At 45.5% G+C, this 19,101-nt stretch overlaps 2 protein-coding genes across 5 annotated transcripts in view; one reads left to right on the top strand and one right to left on the bottom strand.

Moving 5' to 3' along the window:
- NELL1 (neural EGFL like 1) overlaps positions 1 to 19,101 on the top strand; it is a 291,050-nt gene that overhangs the window by 205,980 nt on the left and 65,969 nt on the right. For both annotated transcript variants that reach the window (XM_053944628.1, XM_053944627.1), the window contains exon 15: positions 4,957 to 5,052. In XM_053944628.1, the coding sequence (XP_053800603.1) occupies positions 4,957 to 5,052 (96 nt within the window). The remainder of the gene's footprint in view (positions 1 to 4,956; positions 5,053 to 19,101) is intronic.
- On the bottom strand, positions 15,697 to 17,428 carry LOC128789105 (serine/threonine-protein kinase pim-1-like). Of its 3 annotated transcripts, XM_053944632.1 has the most exons (3): positions 16,779 to 17,428; positions 16,206 to 16,382; positions 15,697 to 15,882 (listed from the first exon to the last, which is right to left on the bottom strand). In XM_053944632.1, exons 1-3 carry the CDS (start codon positions 17,365 to 17,367, stop codon positions 15,779 to 15,781), a joined length of 870 nt encoding a protein of 289 aa, XP_053800607.1. In that variant the 5' UTR covers positions 17,368 to 17,428; the 3' UTR covers positions 15,697 to 15,778. The 3 variants fall into 3 exon arrangements, with proteins under 3 accessions (XP_053800607.1, XP_053800605.1, XP_053800606.1); XM_053944630.1 differs by having other exon boundaries at positions 16,206 to 17,428; XM_053944631.1 differs by having other exon boundaries at positions 15,697 to 16,382.

The raw sequence follows: 19,101 nt of genomic DNA, 5'->3' as shown, positions 1-19,101 counted from the left end.
GTTTCTTTTGTATGTGAAATTTCTAGAAAAATAATTCGGGAATAATAGCTTTATGATCAGCTGATAGAAAATCTGAAATTTATAGGCTCTTCCCAAGCTGAAAAACCCTCCTACAGACTGCACATAAAATCCAAAGCATAAATTGGGTTGCAAGCCCATCACGAAAGTAAGAGCTGCCCAGCTGAGAGTTTGTCTTCCACTCTTGGATGTGTTTGCATCCTGACTGCCATACTGACCCACACTCCCTTTCATGCTTCAACACATTGGAAGAAAATTTTCCAGGACCATTCTTTTGGCCAAAATCCATTCCTGCCAGATTTGTCCTTCTCTGACTCTAGCCAGCTGTAAAAGGTCTCCAGTGGCATTTGACAGACTGTGCACGAAATAAGTCACACCCTGTGTCCAATGGATGTAGTTCACTGAACCAAAAAGAGTTTTGTACTTTTATAGATGATAGTGTCACACTTGAGTACAGAGAAAAAGAGCAGAGCCCCAGCTGCTCCCTTATTTCAGTTGTGTGCTTTCTCTTCACTTTCCCAGCTGTCTTCTAAACCTACCTGAGCAACTGGTATCATTTGATTATTCTGGTATTCGGCTTACATAGTTGGATTGTTACCAACTGCACCCCTGTGTGTACTTGTCTGAGTAAATCCAATCAGCTAATGAAACTGTGGTCCTTCCATCAACTGATTATCAAATTCCTTGTATAGTTACACTAGCCCGTCTCTCTTCTAACACTACGTATTTTTGCTTACCCAGGCAGACTGTGCCTGACCCCTTCCTTGCCTTTCCTGAATATCCATTTTTTAACTTCACAGGCATTTAGTAGATCAAAAAATAATACATACTGTTTATTTGGGAAATGATAATTTGTATATCTTCAGAGTCAAGTAGCATTCCTTTAAATTTGTAGGGTAATTATTTGGTTTTATTTATTTATTTTCTTTTACTAAAACAATTTTATATATTCAAGCATACATGTTTTGTAGTATGTACTGGACACTTGAAAGTGAGAGGTTCCATGCTGCAGTATCTGCTTTCCTGTGGTAGCCCAGTGAGGTAGTGTACTGTGCTGCCATACAAAAACCAGAATAGTGCAGCTTGTGCATGTCTGAGGATGTACATCAGAAATAAAATTCCCCCTCTGCAGAGAAATTATGTCTATTTAGGAAAGATCTTCATATAATAAAGGCTTTTATTTTGGAGGAAGAAATCTGTTGGCATTGGAGAGATCTGTTGACTTTGGCAGAAGCCTCCTGAAATCAACAGATTGTTTCTTTTACATACAGAATACTGAATAAGCCTCTAAACACTAGAAGTTTACTTCTGTAGACTTTACCCTAATGGCATCTTCACTTAATTTTCGTGATAAAATCTTTATGGTAAATTCAGTAACCCCTCTCCTCTTTATCAAGATTGTCAGCTTGCAAATTATTTCAGAGACAGGATCTACTTACGGGAATACATTATCAATATTTTATCCAGCCATGATTTGTCTTTCACGTGTCAACTTTGAGTAGGAGGGAGTCTGTCATCAACATTTATAACTGCTGGTTCTGTGGTACTGGTAATTCTACCACCCCCAGATTGACTTCTGATTTTGAGGGGTCCAAACCACAGTGGAAATCTATATCCCAGAGACCTTATGTCATATAACAAAGCATAAGCCCAAAAGCAAGTATTTTCAGGAGAGCATGGGCACTCCAGTTGGTTTCCTACTCAGTTGCTGAATAAGCTCCCTGTTGGGTCCTCTTATCCATAAGGCACAGGTACAGATGGGATGTAAGGATTTTACTTCATTTCTTCTGCTAATGCTGTAAAGGAAAAAATCTCATTATTGGAAATGAATTAATTTTGAGAAAATGAGTTAAAAGGCTGCAGCCAGAGGCAGGACTATTAGAGAAATGAGTTCAGATAAATGAAGTTTGGTAAAATTGCTAGCCACTGGAGCTGTATATTGAAATGTAATTGAAACCTATTATTAGAGGTACTGAGCATTTTTATTATTCAGAGTAGTGTTATCAGTACTGCATACAGTACTGTGAGCTCTTTTTTAGCAGTTAAGGACAGTAGCCTTCAGTCTGACTTCTTAACTGTGTTCTGAGATTTGTGGGTTTGACACTCTGTTTCCTGCAAGCCTCTACAATGCAAGAATGAGATGGTTTGTACAAGAACCATCTGGGAAACAGCATGATAGTGCTGGCACTCTTCCTTGGGGTTTTCTCCTCTTGCATAAAAATGTAAGGATGAACTACACCCCATAAATCCAGCAAAGCCTGAGTGACAAAGACAAGCACGGTTAGTCTGTGTTGCAAAGGATGTTTCAGCATTTACAAAAACTGAGAGCTGTATTCTTTCCTTTTGCAGCCATTTCTCAGCTTCTTCCTCAGCTTCATCCTCCAACATCTGTATAACAAGCTGGTGCCTGGGTAATTCCTGGGCAGTACAAAGTCCTTTCTCACAGCAGCCTGTAGTGAAGAAGTTCCTTAGGGTGTCCCAGAGCAAATTTTTTTTTTTTTTTTTTTTTTTTTTTTTTTTTTTTTTTTTTTTTTCCCTGTAAGGTGCTAAGAATGGGAGATATAAGGGATAGACATTTCTAATTACTTGACAAGTAAGTGCTAGCACATTTGAATACACATATAGGAGGTACAGTTGTAGGAAGGAATAGAAAGATAGAGTTTTGGCCCATGACAGACATCAGCCTTTCTCCCAGACGTGAATAGCACACCTGGCTGTGCCTGTGGATGTCAGTCCGGCTGCTGTACTGACATAACATACAAGTTCTAAGGAGAACCTTTTACATGACCCGCCCTGTCACATAATCTTTCCCTGCTAGAAATCTTTTTAAGAGAACAGAAGAAAATGCCACCTCACTCTGCTGACCTCCTAACAGGATTTACTGTAAGAAGCAGATATTTCACAGTACTAAGTTGGTCCTATCCATTATGGTGGCAAAGAAAGTGCATGAGAGCTGCCACTGAAACCTTCTTACCTACCTGTCCCTATCAGCACTAATAACTTTCAGTGGACATGCATGATTTTTATAGACAATGAATATAATTTTTTTTCCCCTTTATGAATTCTTTCAAGAACCCCATGTGGTTCTTTCCCAGTGTAATATGTGATATGTTAAGGATGAGCTAGACACTCTTCTTGCCAATATATTTTTTTATTTTTCCTTTATATCTGCTCTGCCACTGATTCTGCTTCTTTTGATGTTGTGCAGAAATGTATTACTACTTCACAAGTCTCTGTTTACTCACTATTTCAAACCAGAAAATATGTAGATGTAGAATTTAACTTGCACCTTCTCTGAGAATGCTGAGACTAGAGATGAGCAAACATGCTTTCAATAGCTCTGAAAGGAATTTTTTGCATCTCATCATGGTTTTTGTATACTTTGAGTTGTATTTCTTACCAGTACTTTCAGCTTTCTGCACCGTTATACTTTTTTACAAATATTTATATGCAAAAAAACCTCCAAACTACTCTTACACCATATTTCTCTTCTTCTCATTCAGAAATTGGCTGGTTTCAAAATAGATATATTTTAGAAGATTCCCATATGGAGTGTGTGCATTGATGGGGAGGAAGTGTGACTGTGCTTTCTCCACACCACTGCCTTGCTCCAGGGGCACTTATAACATTCTACTGTGATCTTGTCTAAAACACTTTAGCATTCTTCTCCTCCATAAAACCGTATATATGGATGCTATGAATTATATATTTACAGTGAGGCAGATGTGTCTATCAGTTCTGTCATGAGATACAATGGTGTGGTTTTTTGCCTCTAAGTGGTTAACAATTGCAAAAGGTTCTTTTTAATGCCTAGAACTCTATTCACTTTATTTTTCTTTTTAGTGTAGTGGAAAATAAATCTTAAACATTTCTTTCTGTTAGCTAGCACTTTAAGCCTTTTCATAGCATTTGTAACATCTCTTTGCCAACACTCCATCTGTGATTTTAGCTTGCAGGAAACACTTTGCAAATCTGTTATTAGCTTAGATGCAGAGGGCTGCTGTTTAAATATTAATTGTAATTTCTCTCATAAGTGCAGTCAAACCCACTCAGTCACTTGTGAAGTTCAATGAATGTTAAGGGGGAGGGAGTGTGTCAGGGCTAGGGCCTGCTCTTAGCTGTAGCAAGGGTCCTACTCAGGTTACCAGTAAAAGTAGGGAAGTGTCCTGATGCCCCCTCTCCTCCCCTCCCCTCCCCCCAAAAACAACTAAAAAGGAGTAACTTTAAACAGTGAGCAGACGTCTTGCACACTCAGTGGACTTTCTGCCAAACTGGCTGTGAGCAAGAGGAACATCACACAGTGCTGGCAGTAAAAGATGAGATCCATCAGCTGTTTGAAATCCTAGTTACCTGGCACATACACTTCTGGAGAACTTCAGTATTGCTCCATCAAAAATCATATCTCAGTAGAGACATTTATATTGGGATTGAGCCCTTCTCACATTTCAGTCATGATCCTCACCGTATTTAAGTTCTTAATTCCACAAAACATACTTCACCCTTTACAATAAAAATTTAAAATGCAAAATATTACGAGTTTACAGACATTTTGGAGAAGTGTTTGATAGAAGTGAGGAACACAGTATTTAACACCATCCAACCTGCCTGTGGATTAGCAGAGCATTATAATTGTCATATGCATATTCAATACAACGGAAAGATGATCAGCCCCATTAAAACCGTATGATGTATTTTTTCCTCTCTTCTTTTTCCAGATGGTTACTAATTTTTTATTGGTGAGGTGGTTTGCCTACGGTGTAATCTGACACTTTTCCTCTTGTCATTTTAGTGAGTTGCTTCTCTTTGTGTTTGCAGGTGGACTGACTGGAACATGCTAAGTTCTGTTAATTGCTTAGAATTTAGATGTTTTTCTTATTATCCTTCAAATGTATATTTTAAAAAATTAAGTATTACCCACATACTCCTTTTATTTTGCAGCATTCTGTGAAGAAGGGTGCAGATATGGTGGAACTTGTGTAGCTCCTAACAAGTGTCTCTGCCCTTCTGGATTCACTGGAAGTCATTGTGAGAAAGGTAAAGCTTTACTGAGAAACACCTTCTTTGGTAATGAGAAGTATGGTATGTGGAAGAAGTAATTCCTTTCTATTCTTTCATTCTGCTTGATGTTTTCTCTCCAGTGAAGATACGACTGTTTCATTTCTGCCTTTTCTGCACTGAAAGTTTGTCTTGTCTGAAACTTTCCATGTTGAATTTTATCAGGGATGTATCTGCTTTTACTTCCAGCATGCACTTTTAGTTAATTAGAAGGGACATCAAATGAAAAATGTTTGCTCCACCAATTTCCTGTGGTGCAAGCTCAAGGTTTCCTTCTGCTTCTACTAAATTTGTTGTGCAAATTAGACCAGAATTCAGATGATTGCTTTTCACTTCAAGTTATTGAGTTATTAGTATTTGATTTGTTTCTAAGTCACAGTTTTTACAGAATCACAGCCTATTCAAAGACATCTCACTAGTCATGATTTGATTTTTCCTATTCCCAGATTTTTCTTTTTCAAAATCTGCTTCTGACAGCCTCATAGTTATACCTTTCAGTTTGTTTCACAAAGAGCTGGTTCCTTGTCTACCTAAAATGAGGAGAAAGGGATCTTACCAAACTCCATATAGGACTCTTATTGTTTTCTTTATTTAGTAGATTTGGGATTTTATTTCGGTTTATATTTATTGAGGTTATATATTACTTAACTAGCTCAATGGGAGTTTTTTTTTGCACTGCACGTTTGTTAATAACTGTTTACACATGTATCTATTTTTGGATATGAAGTTGATTGTTAATGCAGGTTGTATGTTGTAGTATGGATGACATTATAATTGGTGGATTTTTAAAGGAAGAAATAAACGAAAACAGAAAAACAACTGTTACAGTTAAATTAGTGGAACCACTTTTAACGCAGAGATTGTGCAGTAATTTGTGTGTTTGTTAAAGTCACTTAAGCCCAGTTGTCAATAAATCTGCTTTAAATAGCTTCTGAAAACTGCTAAATACTTCTGTGGATGTAGTCAATCAGTGTATATTAAAAGGCCATAGTTTCTGCTTGTCAGCATTGTTTATGATTATTTAAGAATGGACTAGGACATTAATACTTTGATCTCATCTAGAATAAGTCTGAGTACTTAATTATTTTTGCCTGTAGCCTTGTTTTAAATAGGAAAAAACCTCCAAAGTCTCCTGCCATTCAGCAGTAAGTACAGGCAGTATCATGGGGAAGTAATGCAAGACATTCCTACCTCAGAGCCCGCCTGCCGTGGCTCCCCTGCTGCTAATCCTTCCTGCAAGTAACCCATGTATAATTTGCTCATTCCTTCCTAAAACATCTGTTACTCAGAGGCATCAGTACATTCAGAGAAATGCAGGATACTGGAGATGTGTTCTGTGTGTGTGACTATATGGTACTGCCAGTGTTGCCCAAAGGTGCCCTGCTTACCCAGACTTCAGGCCAGGTTTCAGCTCCTCTGCCTGTGATTCTTTGACCCAAGGGTCTTAGAAGATTCTTTTTTTTAGAGCTGTAAAGGGACCTTCATATCTAGAGCACAGATTCTCTAAATATTGAAGTGATGGTTTAAAATTGATAAATGGAGGACATAACCATTTTTGACTCCTATGTTTTTCAAGGCTTTTGTATTGTTTTGATCTACAATATGAGTTAGTACACCAACCGAAGGAAGCCTGGCAGGTATGGTACTCTCATTATATCAAGCAATTTAGAGGTAGATGTCAGAAGGCGATAGTTTCTGTGAATAAAATCTATACAACTTGAACCAGAAGGCAGTTTATTTTTTTCTCTGAAGATGTATAGAGTTTACTAGTATGCTACAAATCAAGATAATGACGTTCACTTTGAGAAATCTGACATATAGGCTGGTTTGAGAATGAACAGGGGTTTGTGTATGAGAATTTGTCCCATTTTAGTTGTGTTGGAGGGTTTGAAAGCTTCGGCAGATACATCTTACATCATATGCATATTTCAGTGGCTAAGTGCACATCAGATCTGTGAGAACAGCTTCAGCCTTCTGAAGGTGCATGTCCTGGCCAGACTAAGTGCTCAGAGTAGAGAGGTGATGATGGAACTACCTTTGAAGCAGGGTTCCTTTTGCTTCACTGATTACTCCTAACAGATGCGGTGCTTTCAGGAGCAGGAGGCAGTTCAGTAAAGGCTTTCTTCATTGTCTCACTGCAGTTTGCTGCAGTTTTAAAGGACACCCAAGTATTCTAACCCCATGTTTGTTTGTTCTCCTGTTACCTATAACGTTAGAAATAAGCACTTTGTTTTATTTAGTATATGGCACCACTCCCTCAATCATTATGACACAGACCTAAGACAATAAAGTGTTTGAATTGCAGCAATTCAAATCAAAGCCTAAATGTTCTTGGCAAAACCTTGTCTGGTGGAAGCTCATAGTGAAGTGAGGCATATCAGAAGTAAAGTGATGTATTTTGGTCATATATTAAATTTGCCACAGTGCATTTGAGAATGTCCTTCAATCTGACAACACAGCCATGTCTTATACATTTGTGAGCTGAAAGGACTCGTCACCAGCTAAAAATGGTATGACCCAAATTGGCTTCAATGCCACGTAAAGGGTAAAATGAGCCAGTAATTAGAAATGTTGTTGAAAAGCAGGTGTGTTTACTTCTGAATATGAATCATGTGTTACTCACAGTTTCTGACTGCCTGGTTGAAATTATGATATTAAGTTAATTAAAAATGCAGAGATATTTGAGAAGGGTAGGATTTATACCAGTAATTTACTCAGGTGAAATTAAAATACACATTTAAGGCTTATGTACAGATACATAATTCAACATGCTGCTAAGAAGAATTACCTCTTGCCATTCGCTTTGGTTAACATGAGAAATCATCATAACAGTTGTGGGGCTATCTTTCCTTTTTGAAGGTGAACTGCAAATTGATATTCACAGATACTGTAAAGTAATTCCTTTCTCCATCCATTCTTCATAATGCTGTTTCTTTAAGTATGTGCTTGATGCTTCTGACTAAATTTTTGTAATATTTACGATCTGATTTTATTTTCAGATATCTTCTTTTTTTGTTTATTTTGTGTTTTTCTACCAGGGCTGAAATCTATGATCTCTGTGATCATTACCATTTGATTATATTTAACACAGTTGTGATACTTGTGTTGGAAACCTTTGCAGTTGGAATTTTTAGTGATATTGCTCTATGATTCCAGCATGATGGCTGAGCTGGAGATAGGCATCTGTAACTGTATGTAACACTGTGGGCTTGAACCCAGGTGCATCCTTGGCAGGAATCCCTGTTAAAAGCTTCAGAGAGACATTTTGATGTTCAAAGAGAAGTGCAAATATAGTACTCTGTGAGAGTTGCTGGCAGCATGAACTCAGGTGCCCCAATTTTGCATCCATCTCATCTTTTTGCAACCTTTAACACACAAAAAAACTCTAGATCATTCATTCAGCTGCTTTTTTTTCTGTTTGTGGATGGGCAACAGGTCAGTGGAGTTTTAATGCTGGTTTTGTGGACAGGTTCACAGTTATTCTGTATTTGTGGAGTGTTAGTCATTACTGCTACCGATGAAGTGGTGAGGATAAGATAGGACGACCTATGATGTTAAAGGTAGGAGTAAACAGATGACTGAATGCCTGAAAATTGTAGGCATTCCTTGAACACCTGCCTGCATGTACTGGAGTCCTGTGCATGGGTCTAAGAAATGCATCTGAACACTCTGGGATCTGACCAGTGGGGGGAATTATTTATGGTGTCTGTCTGTACAAATTATAATTTTGGCTGATGAGCTGGAAACTGCAGAAGGGTTTGAAGCAGTGGGCTCCCAACTAGGGGCACGGAAAGGAAAGTGCAGTATTTTTCCAGGGGCTGCAGGAGGGCTTTTGGCAATGGGAGAGCATTGCCTCCAAAACAGATTAAACACAAGTGCACCATAGCTTTTCTCCCGTCTTGTGATGGCTGCTGTCTGAAGTGGTACACAATAAATGGGAATATGTTTCTGGTACATTAGAAGGGCTTTGTGTGGTCTGGAGCTCATGGAGCTGGATATAGCTGTGATAGCAGTACATGTGTATTTAGTCTTTATAAAGCACTGAAAAATATGCTCTCACATCACATAGAATGATAAGAGACATATCAAAGAATTACCTGCTGATTATAAACAGAAACAAAGGTAAGATATGGCAGCAGAGTGTCAGGATGTGATAATTACTAGAGTTATTTTTATGTTGTTTTGGGTTGGGCCTGCAAAGAATTGTCTAATATTGGGACGAGAGATAATATTTCAGTATGTACCATGGCTGAGAAATGTGCTTTGAATTCTATTAATTATATTGCCAATGACTAAGTAAATCAAGACTTGTTGTGTTGCAGTAGTTATATACGGATTCTTCAGCACCTCACTGATTTCACAGGTGTGTAATGAAATGTTGCCGTGCTTACATCTTCAGTATGTTATGCTACATCATGGGAATGAGGAGGTCTTTAGCTGATTCATTTCTCATAGTTGGCAGTATGTGCGGTTGTTGTCTAAGAAGCTGCATAATGTCTTTTGTTCTTGTCTCTTAAATTGCTTCTTCTGGAATATACTGTCTCCGGCAGTCTTTTGGATAAAACCCTCTATAGTCTCTATTCCTGTGGACCCTATGGTTAGAAAAAAATGTGTGAATAGTACTTATATGTGCCATTTCTTTGATTCTTAAGCTGGATTATTCTTTAGGTGTGTATCTATCAAAGACATTTCAGTCAAAGAGCCTGGTTTAAAAAATGAGCAAATAAAATCCAAAGCAAAGCAGATATTTTTCCATGAGTACGGTCCGCTAAATGTCAAAACTTCCTGCCTATCTCTATCTATGATCTTTTGTAAAATAAGAAATGAGGTTTATCTTGGGAAACAAACCAGCTGTGCAGCTGTGGGCACAAGGCTTTGCATGAGATTCTTTCTAAAGCCTCTAATTTCAAGGTGAGGCAAAGCCAGGATAGAGTGAGACAAGAGGGGTGAAACAAGTGATGCTTAGCTTATTACAGAGAACAGTGGCTGTGGTTGATATGTCACTCCTGAGGGTGTGACAGACCCAGAGATGGCAGATGTTCCAGGTGGCTGAGGTTGTCCTGCTCCATTTGCTGCCAAGCTGTTTGCAGCATTTGCCCCAGCAGTGCTTATTGCAAAATGGCAAGGGTGATATCTTAATGTGATGGAAAAAACAAAGCTGTCATTTGTAAAGATACCAGGGAATAGATCAAAGAGTATTTACTAGAAAAATCTGAGTAAGGCCATCTCTGAGGATCAAGGGGACATCTGTCTGCAAATCAACAAGTAGCTGTCAGTGGAAGAAAGAGTTGTTTTATCTCAGTGTCAATCTCCTGGACCAAGAACACTATTCATCACCCAACTGACCCTCACATGAGGAGACAACTCATCAGTGTTTACTCTGCCTTATACATATATATGCAATAGTTTGATTTTAAAAGCCAGGAAAAAAACACTAAGCTGACTGACTGGGTTTGGGGTGGTGGTGGTTTGTTGGGTTTTTTATGTAATGTTTTTACTTACCCGTGTAGTTTATTTGTTATGTGCAGGTCTTTGGGTCTGTACATTTTTCTTTGTTTCCAGTTAAAGTAATATTAGCTGTATTAATCTTTTATGTTACCTGAGATGATACCTTGACAAGTAACAAATTGTTCTAACATGTTTTATTATTTGTATGACTTGTGGTCATATGTATTGGGTCTGTGTGGCAAAGTTTTGGTACGGCAGGGAGGCTTCTCTGGAGAAGCTGACAAAAGCTTTTGCCTGTCCAAGACAGACCCAACACTGGCCAAGGCCAAGCCCAAACCCATCAGCAACATTGGTATTGCTTCTGAGATAATGTATTTAAGAAAGACCAAATGTTACTGAACAACAGCAGTTGCAGCTGGAGAAAGGCGTGAGAATGTGAGAACAACAGCTTTGCAGACACCCAGGTTAGTGAAGAAGTGCCCATCTTTCCTAGATGAGACAAGAGCATGCTGTGAGGAATATAGGCTATCCTAGCTAAACAGGCAAAAAAATGCTAGGACCTCTCTGCCATGTACTTATCGCCTGGAAATCACTGGGGAATGGGAGGTTTGTTTGTTCCTGTTTCCTTTGTTCATTTTGGCCGATGCTACACAGTGTTGGATGTTTATTTGCTGAAGCCCACTGGAACCCGGACTAGCTCTATACACTTCAATAGCCACGACAGGAGTGGGGAGCAGCTGGGGACTGTGGGTTGCCCACAGCCAAACCTGAAGAGCTGCAAGATCTACAGTACATGCTGTTACAGCCACACCAGGGACCAGGCAAAGGAGAAGGCTCTTTATCTTGAGGTTCCTTGGAAAAAGTTTATTCCCTGTGAAGGAGTAAGGCAGAAAAGCCTCAAGCAACTCAGGGCAAGGGGTTAAATACAGCTACAAAACAGGAGGTGGATACAGAAAATCAACCAATAGGAGGATTTCAAGGATGGAGCAAGGGGATTACATAAACACTGTGGGACCGATCAGGATGGGGGGAGGAGAGGGAAAGGTCACATGGGTCAATGGGGTGTTGTGGATTAGGGGATTTCCAAGTGGGTGTTTCAATCAGGGATTGGCCCAGGGGGTGAGTGGCAGGGAACATTCAGGAAAAAGGGGCAGGGTTGCCTTGACAGGCAGGGAAAGAGGGACTCGAACAAAGGGAGGAGAATAGCTTGAGGGACAGCTTTAAGGGAGGGTACAACTTAGGGAAAAAACTTGGGAAAAATGTGGGGGGAATAACTGAATGAACCATTTAACAATAACTTAATGAAATAAACACAAACCGCAACATTTATTCAACCATAAATTCTAATTAAGTACTACAAGAGGATCATCATGTTTAGATTAGGAGCAGCAAACTCTGAACTCTAAATATAAAAGCCCTATGTTCCTGCTGAACTTCCTGCAGCTGAGAGCTTATCTGGCCAAATTTTGTACAAAAGCCTTGCTGAGACTGAGGCATTGGAATTGGTTCCCTGTTAGAGGTTGTGCTGCTTTAGTCCTTTCATAGAGTTCTCAGTCCCTAATTTAGCATCTGTTCAGTTTATCACGAGGAACATCTCTCACATGTTCTGTGTGCAGCCATATCTGCTTCAGGTTCCTCTTGGATTCTGAGGACTCAAGCAGTGGGGTTTAAATTTGTTTCAAGTGGCAGAATCACCACTGAATCTACTTAAAGAAAACAGAACTATGAAGTGTTCATAATTCTGGGCAAATTCTTCTATTTGAGCAAACAGAAATATTCATATGTTAATGAAATTTCCGTTCTGCAACTAAGAAGTTTCCATATATGAAGTTTTCCTTGTGATGTGAGCCGTACAGAAAAGACAGTTCCTTTAAAATACCAACTTCACGGTGAATTAACTACAAATGACATCTCATTTTACTGTGATTAAAAAAACAAAACCCAGCAAGTCTGCTTTTGAGTGCAATGCAGTAATGATAATTTATAGCTTATTTTGCCAGGACATTATGACCTCTTTGTTTTTTTAAAACTTTTTTTCCAGGCAGATGCCTACATTAGTGGAAAACCGGACTATGTAATTCTACAGAGAAGTACCAGAATTAGGTAGTAGACCAGATAAAAACGGAATAAAAATACCTCAAGCTCTCCAGCTACAGGCAATATTTAGGGAACATTACTGAGTTTCAGAAGCTCTTTGCCACCTTACTTTTTCTTATTAATAGCCAGCTCTGGACTGGAGAATCAACCATGAATATTTAAATTTGCTGATAACCTAGAAATAAAACTCCAGACTCAATAAAACTCAAGCAGGCATAGAGAGGTACTTAAAATTTTTAACACAGGAATCATTTTGGCTTCAATGGGAATTTCACCTCAACGGAAGCCTTAGGATCTGTTGCAACTGAATTCAGTGAAATGAATAATAAATGGCTCTAGTGAAATAAAAGAGCATCTAGAGTGGGTTTTTTGTGTGGAACAATCTGTGTAACGAAGCTGCCGATGATGAATATGACATTTTCAACTCCTTAATCTAACTAGCTAATCTAGGAGAAAGATCCTGTTCAAACTGAGTAGAGAATTCAGTCTCTTAAGAAAATGTGTACAACTGAGAATTTTACTGTGTGGAGCCATGTTTCTGCTGAAGTTCAAAATAGTGAATGATAAGATACTTAATGAGTGATCTCATTGAGGTTAATCAGGATGTAGTGAGGGAAAATGTGCCTCATTCATCAAAACAAGCATAAGAAGCCAATTTCTTTTTGAGAAATACTCTGACAAGTGAAGGGAGTGGAGAAAACCACATGAGAAAAATCATGCTGATGTTGTACAGTTTATTGTGTGTTTAATTCTGACAAAAAGTCAGTTTTCCTGCATTTTTTTTTAATATAAGATTTTTTTCCCCTGAAAAAATTACAGTACAAGAATGCTTTAAGTGAATGAAATAAATGTAACCAGCAAGCTGGCACTGGGGATGGGAGGTCATTGGGATCCCGTGTCCTGCCCACAGTCTTTCTCTCAGCTCTCCAGGGGTGACTGACACTCAGCTCAGCCCTCGTGGCTGTGCAGCCCACCAGGGGCAGCAGGACCCTGATGCCCAAAGCCATGCCAAGCATGCCTTGGCCCACTTGGAGTGGCAAAATCCTGTGGGAATTTTGCTCTCTGAGCATCCTCTCTGCTTTTAGCTGTTCCTAGTGTCCTTGTCCCACAGATCCTGGCTCTGCCAACTACCACTACCTTCTCTGGGTGCTGAAGGATGTCCAATGGGAGAATCCTCCATTTGGAATTGCTTGGGACAACTTGGACCAGGACAATATCTATGAGGCTGTGGTGTTGGATGGGATGCATTTCAGTATGTCCCAATAGGAAGCCCCTAAATCATCTGCCCAAGGTCCTGAAAGACAAGGAGGTGCATGCTGACTCAGTGCTCTCTAGCTGAATCTGACTTGACAGGAAGGGCTTGGACTTTCCTGGAAACTCCAGCCCTGATAACCTAATCTGGATAGCAGGAAAAATGATGGGGAAGGTCATACTTGGCACTACTGGGAAGTGATGGAAGGACAGTGCCAGTGTCAGCCATGCAGCCAGGTCTCATGGGCAGCATGAGATAACCAAGGGAAATTCCTGTCTAAGTGATGGATTATTCTGCTGCCATAAGGTCACCCATCTCATGGATGGTGGGAAGTCAATGCAGGTTCTATTACAGAATCTTAAGTAGAGTTTTGATCCTGTCCCTCACAGAATACATCTGGAGCAGGTGTCCAGGTGTGAGATAAGCAGGGACAGGGTGTGCTGGGGGAAGAACTGGTTGATGTACTGGTTTTCAATGGCATAGGATCAATTTTCTTCTCAGTAACTGGCACAGAGCTGTGTTTTGATTTAGGATGGGAATGTGGTGGATAGCACACAGATGGTTTGGATGTTACTGGGCAGGGCTTGCCCACCTCTGGCTTCTGGAGGGTCCAATGAGATAATTCATGTTTTTCAGAGGGAAGGGAGGGTTGTCGTTGAAGACTGAGGCAAAGAATGCACCTTAAACAGCTTTGCCGCGTCTCTGTCCTTGTTTGTGAGGTGACCATCCACATCCTGGAAGGAGACAGTGTTATTTCTACAATGGTTTTTTCTTTTTTTCCATTAATGTATTTAAAACCCCTCTTTTTCTTGTGCTCCACATTTCTGGCCACCTTCAGCTCCACCACACCAGCTTTCGCCACACCAAATTTCTCCCCACGGTGGCTAGAAGCATCTGCGTATTCTTCTCCTGACCTGGATTCCATGGGGCACACAGCTTCCTTTTGCATCCTCTTGCCCAGAGAAGATGCCTGTCCAGGCAAGCCAGCCTTCTGCCTCGCCTGCTTGGCTTCCCACATTTGGGCATCGCCTGCTCCTGTGCCCTTCGGAGGTGATGTTTCCAAAGCGACCAGCACTGATGGAGCCCAGTACCTTCAAAAACATTTTCCCCGGGGACCTTGCTTAGCAGTTCCCCGAGCAGCCTGAAGTCTGCTCTCCTCGTGCTGCGAGCTGAGGCTTTGCTGGCCCTTTTCCTCTCGTCAGAGCTTTGAGGCTCCATTTCTTTGTGGTCGCTGTGGCCAAGACGGCCGCCAATCCCAGCTTGGCCCAGGGCAGGTGGGGCTCAGACGGCGGCCTGGCTCTAGGGGGGCTCAGCTGGAGAGTCCTGGGCTGTGGGGGGCTCCTCCCTTACTGGGAGGAGGCTCCCCAGGGAGGAAGAAGGCTCTGGCATGAGCCACGAGACCTGGTGTGCATTGGCCTGCTGCCAAAGGGAGGGAAAGAAAGAGGAAGAGCTCATCGGGGCTCAACTTGAAATGACGTTCTGCTGCTTCTGATTCTTCTCAGGGCTTTGGAGAGGAGACACCTCTGTCCCTGAAACCCGCCGAGCCTTGGAATGCACACACGGGCCCGTGTGTCACTTCAGGAGATGCCAAGAAGCCCTGCCACTTTGAAAGGGCAGCTGTTGTTTCTTGCCTTGGTTGCATTTCTTGGCTTGGTAAAGCGCCTCCTACCCGCACTACAGCCTGTGCTTGAAGACACAGAAGTAACACCCTGGAGGAAAGGCATGGAAAGCTTGACCAAGGCTGAAGGCAGCACTCCGATGTCCCCTTTTCCCAAGAGGTTTCTTTAGCTGAAGTTGCTGACAAGGACCAGACTTGACACAGCGCATTGGATTTGTTGTTTTATTTGTGGGGTCCTCAGTCCTGCGTGGGACTCAGAAAGTGGGTGCTGCAGAGGCTCCAGCAAGGCATCAAAAACGCCTGCCCTGCACCCAAGGGTGGCGCAAGATCTCCTCCAGCTCTGGCCTGTCCTCAGGGTGCTTGGCCAAACACCACTGGATCAGATGTTGACACTCTGGGGAGAGAAGCCAGAAAGCGCCGGTCACTGACAGAAGTCTCCTGCCCAGCTGCCCCCATCGCCTGCAGGGCCCGGGCCACGCCGCGTGTGCTCAGGGCTGCGCCGGCCTCCCGACTGACTCTGCCCCGCGCGGGAGAGCGGCACGGCGGGACACGGCCGCCTCCTTCGGCCGCCCGTGCCACGCTGAGCCCGTCGGCACGGGCCGCCTCCTGCGGCCGGCCCTTGAGGGCAGAACGACGTCCCGCGGAGCTGCGTGAGGGCCACGCCGGGCTGCGCGCCGCCCTCTGCCAAAGCCCGCCTTCTTGAGGCCGGGTACCAACCTGGAGAGACCTGCTGCCAGAAGAAGAGCTGCCCCAGCACGATGTCATGGTCGTCCCTGAAGGGGAGGCTCCCGCAGACCATGACATACAGCAGCACGCCCAGGGACCAGACGGTCGCCCCATGGCCGTGGTAGCAGCCAAGGCAGATCCACTCGGGCGGGCTGTACGCGTGCGTTCCTAGGGGAGACAGGCGGCGCTGTCCAGGCGCAGGCTGCTGCCTTCCAGAGCCTGGCGCCAGCCTCCTGGCTGAGGCAGGGGCTGCAGCCGCAGCCACAGCTTCCCCCCCGAGGCCACCCCGCGTCCCCCAGCCAGCTGGCCAAAGGCAAGAAGCCATTCTGCAAGGCAAAGGAGGCCAGCGGAGCAGCCCAGGCCCTTGTGGGCCTGCTGAGCCCAGGGGCCGGGAGCTGGCTTTTGCTGCCCCCCTCTGTCGGCAGGGCCGGCAGCCGGCTCCTGGAGCACGGCATCTGCCCCGTGCCAAAGGGCAGCCGGCTGAAGGTCGCAGCCCGCAGCCCAGGAGGGAACGGGGCCGTGCAGTGCCTGGCACCGGGAGCAGGGCCCAGGCCATGGGCTCACCGGCAAACCGCGTGAAGACCTGCTCCTGGAGGAAGGTGCCGCAACCGAAGTCGATGAGCTTCAGGTCGCCACTCTCCGGGGCCACGAGGAGGTTCTCCGGCTTGATGTCCCGGTGCAGGACGCCGCAGGCGGTGCAGTGCCGCACGGCCTCCAGCACCTGGTAGAAAAGCCAGCGCGCCATCCCCTCGCACAGGAACTCGTGCTCCTGCAGGAACTGCAGGAGATCCTGCGATGCCTCCGGACGCTCCATCACCAGCACAAAGCTGTCAGGCAGCTCAAACCAGTCGAGGAGCTGGATGATGTTGTGGCAGTCAGAGCCCACCTTCTCCATGAGCACAATCTCCATGGGCACGCAGGTGCCGTCGGGCTGTGAGGAGGAGAAAATCAGTGCCCCCAGCAGGCCTGGTGCTGCCCTGAGGCTGTGCCGCGCCCTGCCTGGGATGCCCCAGTGCCCCCTTGCGCAGCCTCCCTGGTGCTTGGGTTTCCTCCCTCCCAGGGGATGCTTGGGGGTGCCCCCTGCCCAGCCCCACCGCTGGCGTTTGGCATGCCCAGGCCCGCGATGCCGCGGCTCCCACGCTGCCCCCGCCATCCGCCGCCTCCCACTCCCAATCGGCGCCCCGGGACTCTCCCTGCCCGCCCCGCACCGCTCTGTCCCGCTGGCCCCGCTCCCTCACCAGCTCGACCCACTGCAGGACGCTCTCCCGGGCCACACGTTTGATGGCCACCTGCAAGCCATCGAGAGAGGAGGGCTGAGCTCCAGCCTTGCCCCTCCCCACCGCTGCCCCTCCTCCCACACCCGGCCGTCGCGGCTACTCACCGGGCTCCCATCGGAGAGGCGGATGCCCGAGAAAACGGTGCCGAAGCCACCGCTGCCCAGCTGCGGGCCCAGCTGGTACAGCTCCTGCAGCTGCTTCTTTTGCCCTGCGGCCAAGAGCGAGCCATCAGCCTTGCGCCCAGGAACCCCCCGCAAGCGCCCGCCAGGGAAGCGGGCCGGGCTACCCCGGGCCACCTTGCTCTCACCTGCTTCCTGCTGCGCGCCGGGCAGTGGCTGCCGCCCGGCGGCCGACGGGCCGGCGAGCGGCAGAGCTGGGCCAGGGCCGCGCGCACAGGCGGCTGCAGGAGCCCCAGTGCAGCGGGGCAGGGCGGCACCGTCGTCGTCCCCGGCGTCGTGGGCTGGACTCTGCTCTTGACGAGGGCCGGGGCTGCAGCCCGAGGCTTCACACAGGGGCGTCCCAGGAGCAGCTGCAAAGCAGACGGGCCTTTTTCAAGCCGTGCCATCAGAGGCACTGGAAAGAGCCAGCGACTAGGCTGCTCTCAGGGGCCCTGGCCTGGCCTGGCCGTGCCCCTAGAGAGCCCCGGGGGTGCCTCAGACAGCTCCTCAGGAGATCTCACCTGCTATTAGAAAGCCCTTCCTGGCAGTCGAGGGCTCTCTTGGGGCAGCTTCCTGGAGATGGAGGAACCTCCTTGGTGTCTGGAGGCTGGTCTCCACCACCAGGCTCGGGCTGTCGCCAGCTGGCACAACCGGCACAGCGTCCTGGCCGCTGTGGGATGACCACTGCCGGCTCCAGGACGCTTGCTGCTCCGCCAGCTTCTCCTGAGACGGCTCCCCTGCATCGGGCTGGGCTCCCATTTGGACTTCTGGGCTTTCCCCTGCCACGTCAATGGTCAGGATTGAGCCCGTGTTGTTGAAGTCCGCGAGTCCAAGGGAGCTGGGAGACCTGTCCACGGGCTCTGCACCTTCTGCAGGCTGACAGGTCTCACTGAGCCTCTGCGAGGGGTGGAGGCTGTCAGAGATTGCAGAGGCTCCTGGCAGGATGCAGGGGCTCTGACAGCCTGAGGTTCCTGCATGGATGGCGGCTCCCCCCTGCTGTGCCATCCTTGCAGGCCTTGAGGCTCTCCCAGGGATGGAGAATCTTGCTGGGAGCAGCCTCTGGAAGGGATGGAGGCTTCTGCAGGAGCTGGACAAGCCACAGCAGGGCAGGTGGCCTCGCTGCAGCAGCTCCTCCAGTTCTTTCCACAACGCCTGCCACATCCCAGAGTAGAGCGGCACACACGTCCCCTTGCCATCCCAGAGCAGCAGCATCAGTTCCTGCAGCTCCTGGGCCACTGCCACACAGGGGCCGCAGCTGCAGGAGCTGCCCAGGGGGCTCGCGGGAGCACGTGGCCGCTTGCGAGGAGTCGCCCGAGGCCTGGGGAACCTGGGAGCCGCAAGGGCTCCTCGCGTCCTCCGTGAGCCTCTGGGCCGCACCCTGGGGCGCTTGCTCCTCTTTGCTGTCCGTGTCTGCCAGCTCCATGGTTGCCGGTGGCCAAAGGCCCACCAGAC

This window comes from Vidua chalybeata, chromosome 6 (assembly GCF_026979565.1).
Source record: "Vidua chalybeata isolate OUT-0048 chromosome 6, bVidCha1 merged haplotype, whole genome shotgun sequence".
NCBI lineage: Eukaryota > Metazoa > Chordata > Aves > Passeriformes > Viduidae > Vidua > Vidua chalybeata.
Note: the sequence above shows the minus strand (reverse complement) of the source record. Positions and strands in the feature narration are given on the sequence as shown.

Bases quoted from the DNA above. Each gene is read 5' to 3' on its own strand.
- LOC128789105 (XM_053944630.1), bottom strand. From the start codon at position 17,367: ATGGCGGGGGCAGCGTGGGAGCCGCGGCATCGCGGGCCTGGGCATGCC. The intron at 15,883-16,205 runs GTTGGTACCCGG...TTCTCTCCCCAG, and splicing joins CTGGCAGCAGGTCTCTCCAG to AGTGTCAACATCTGATCCAG.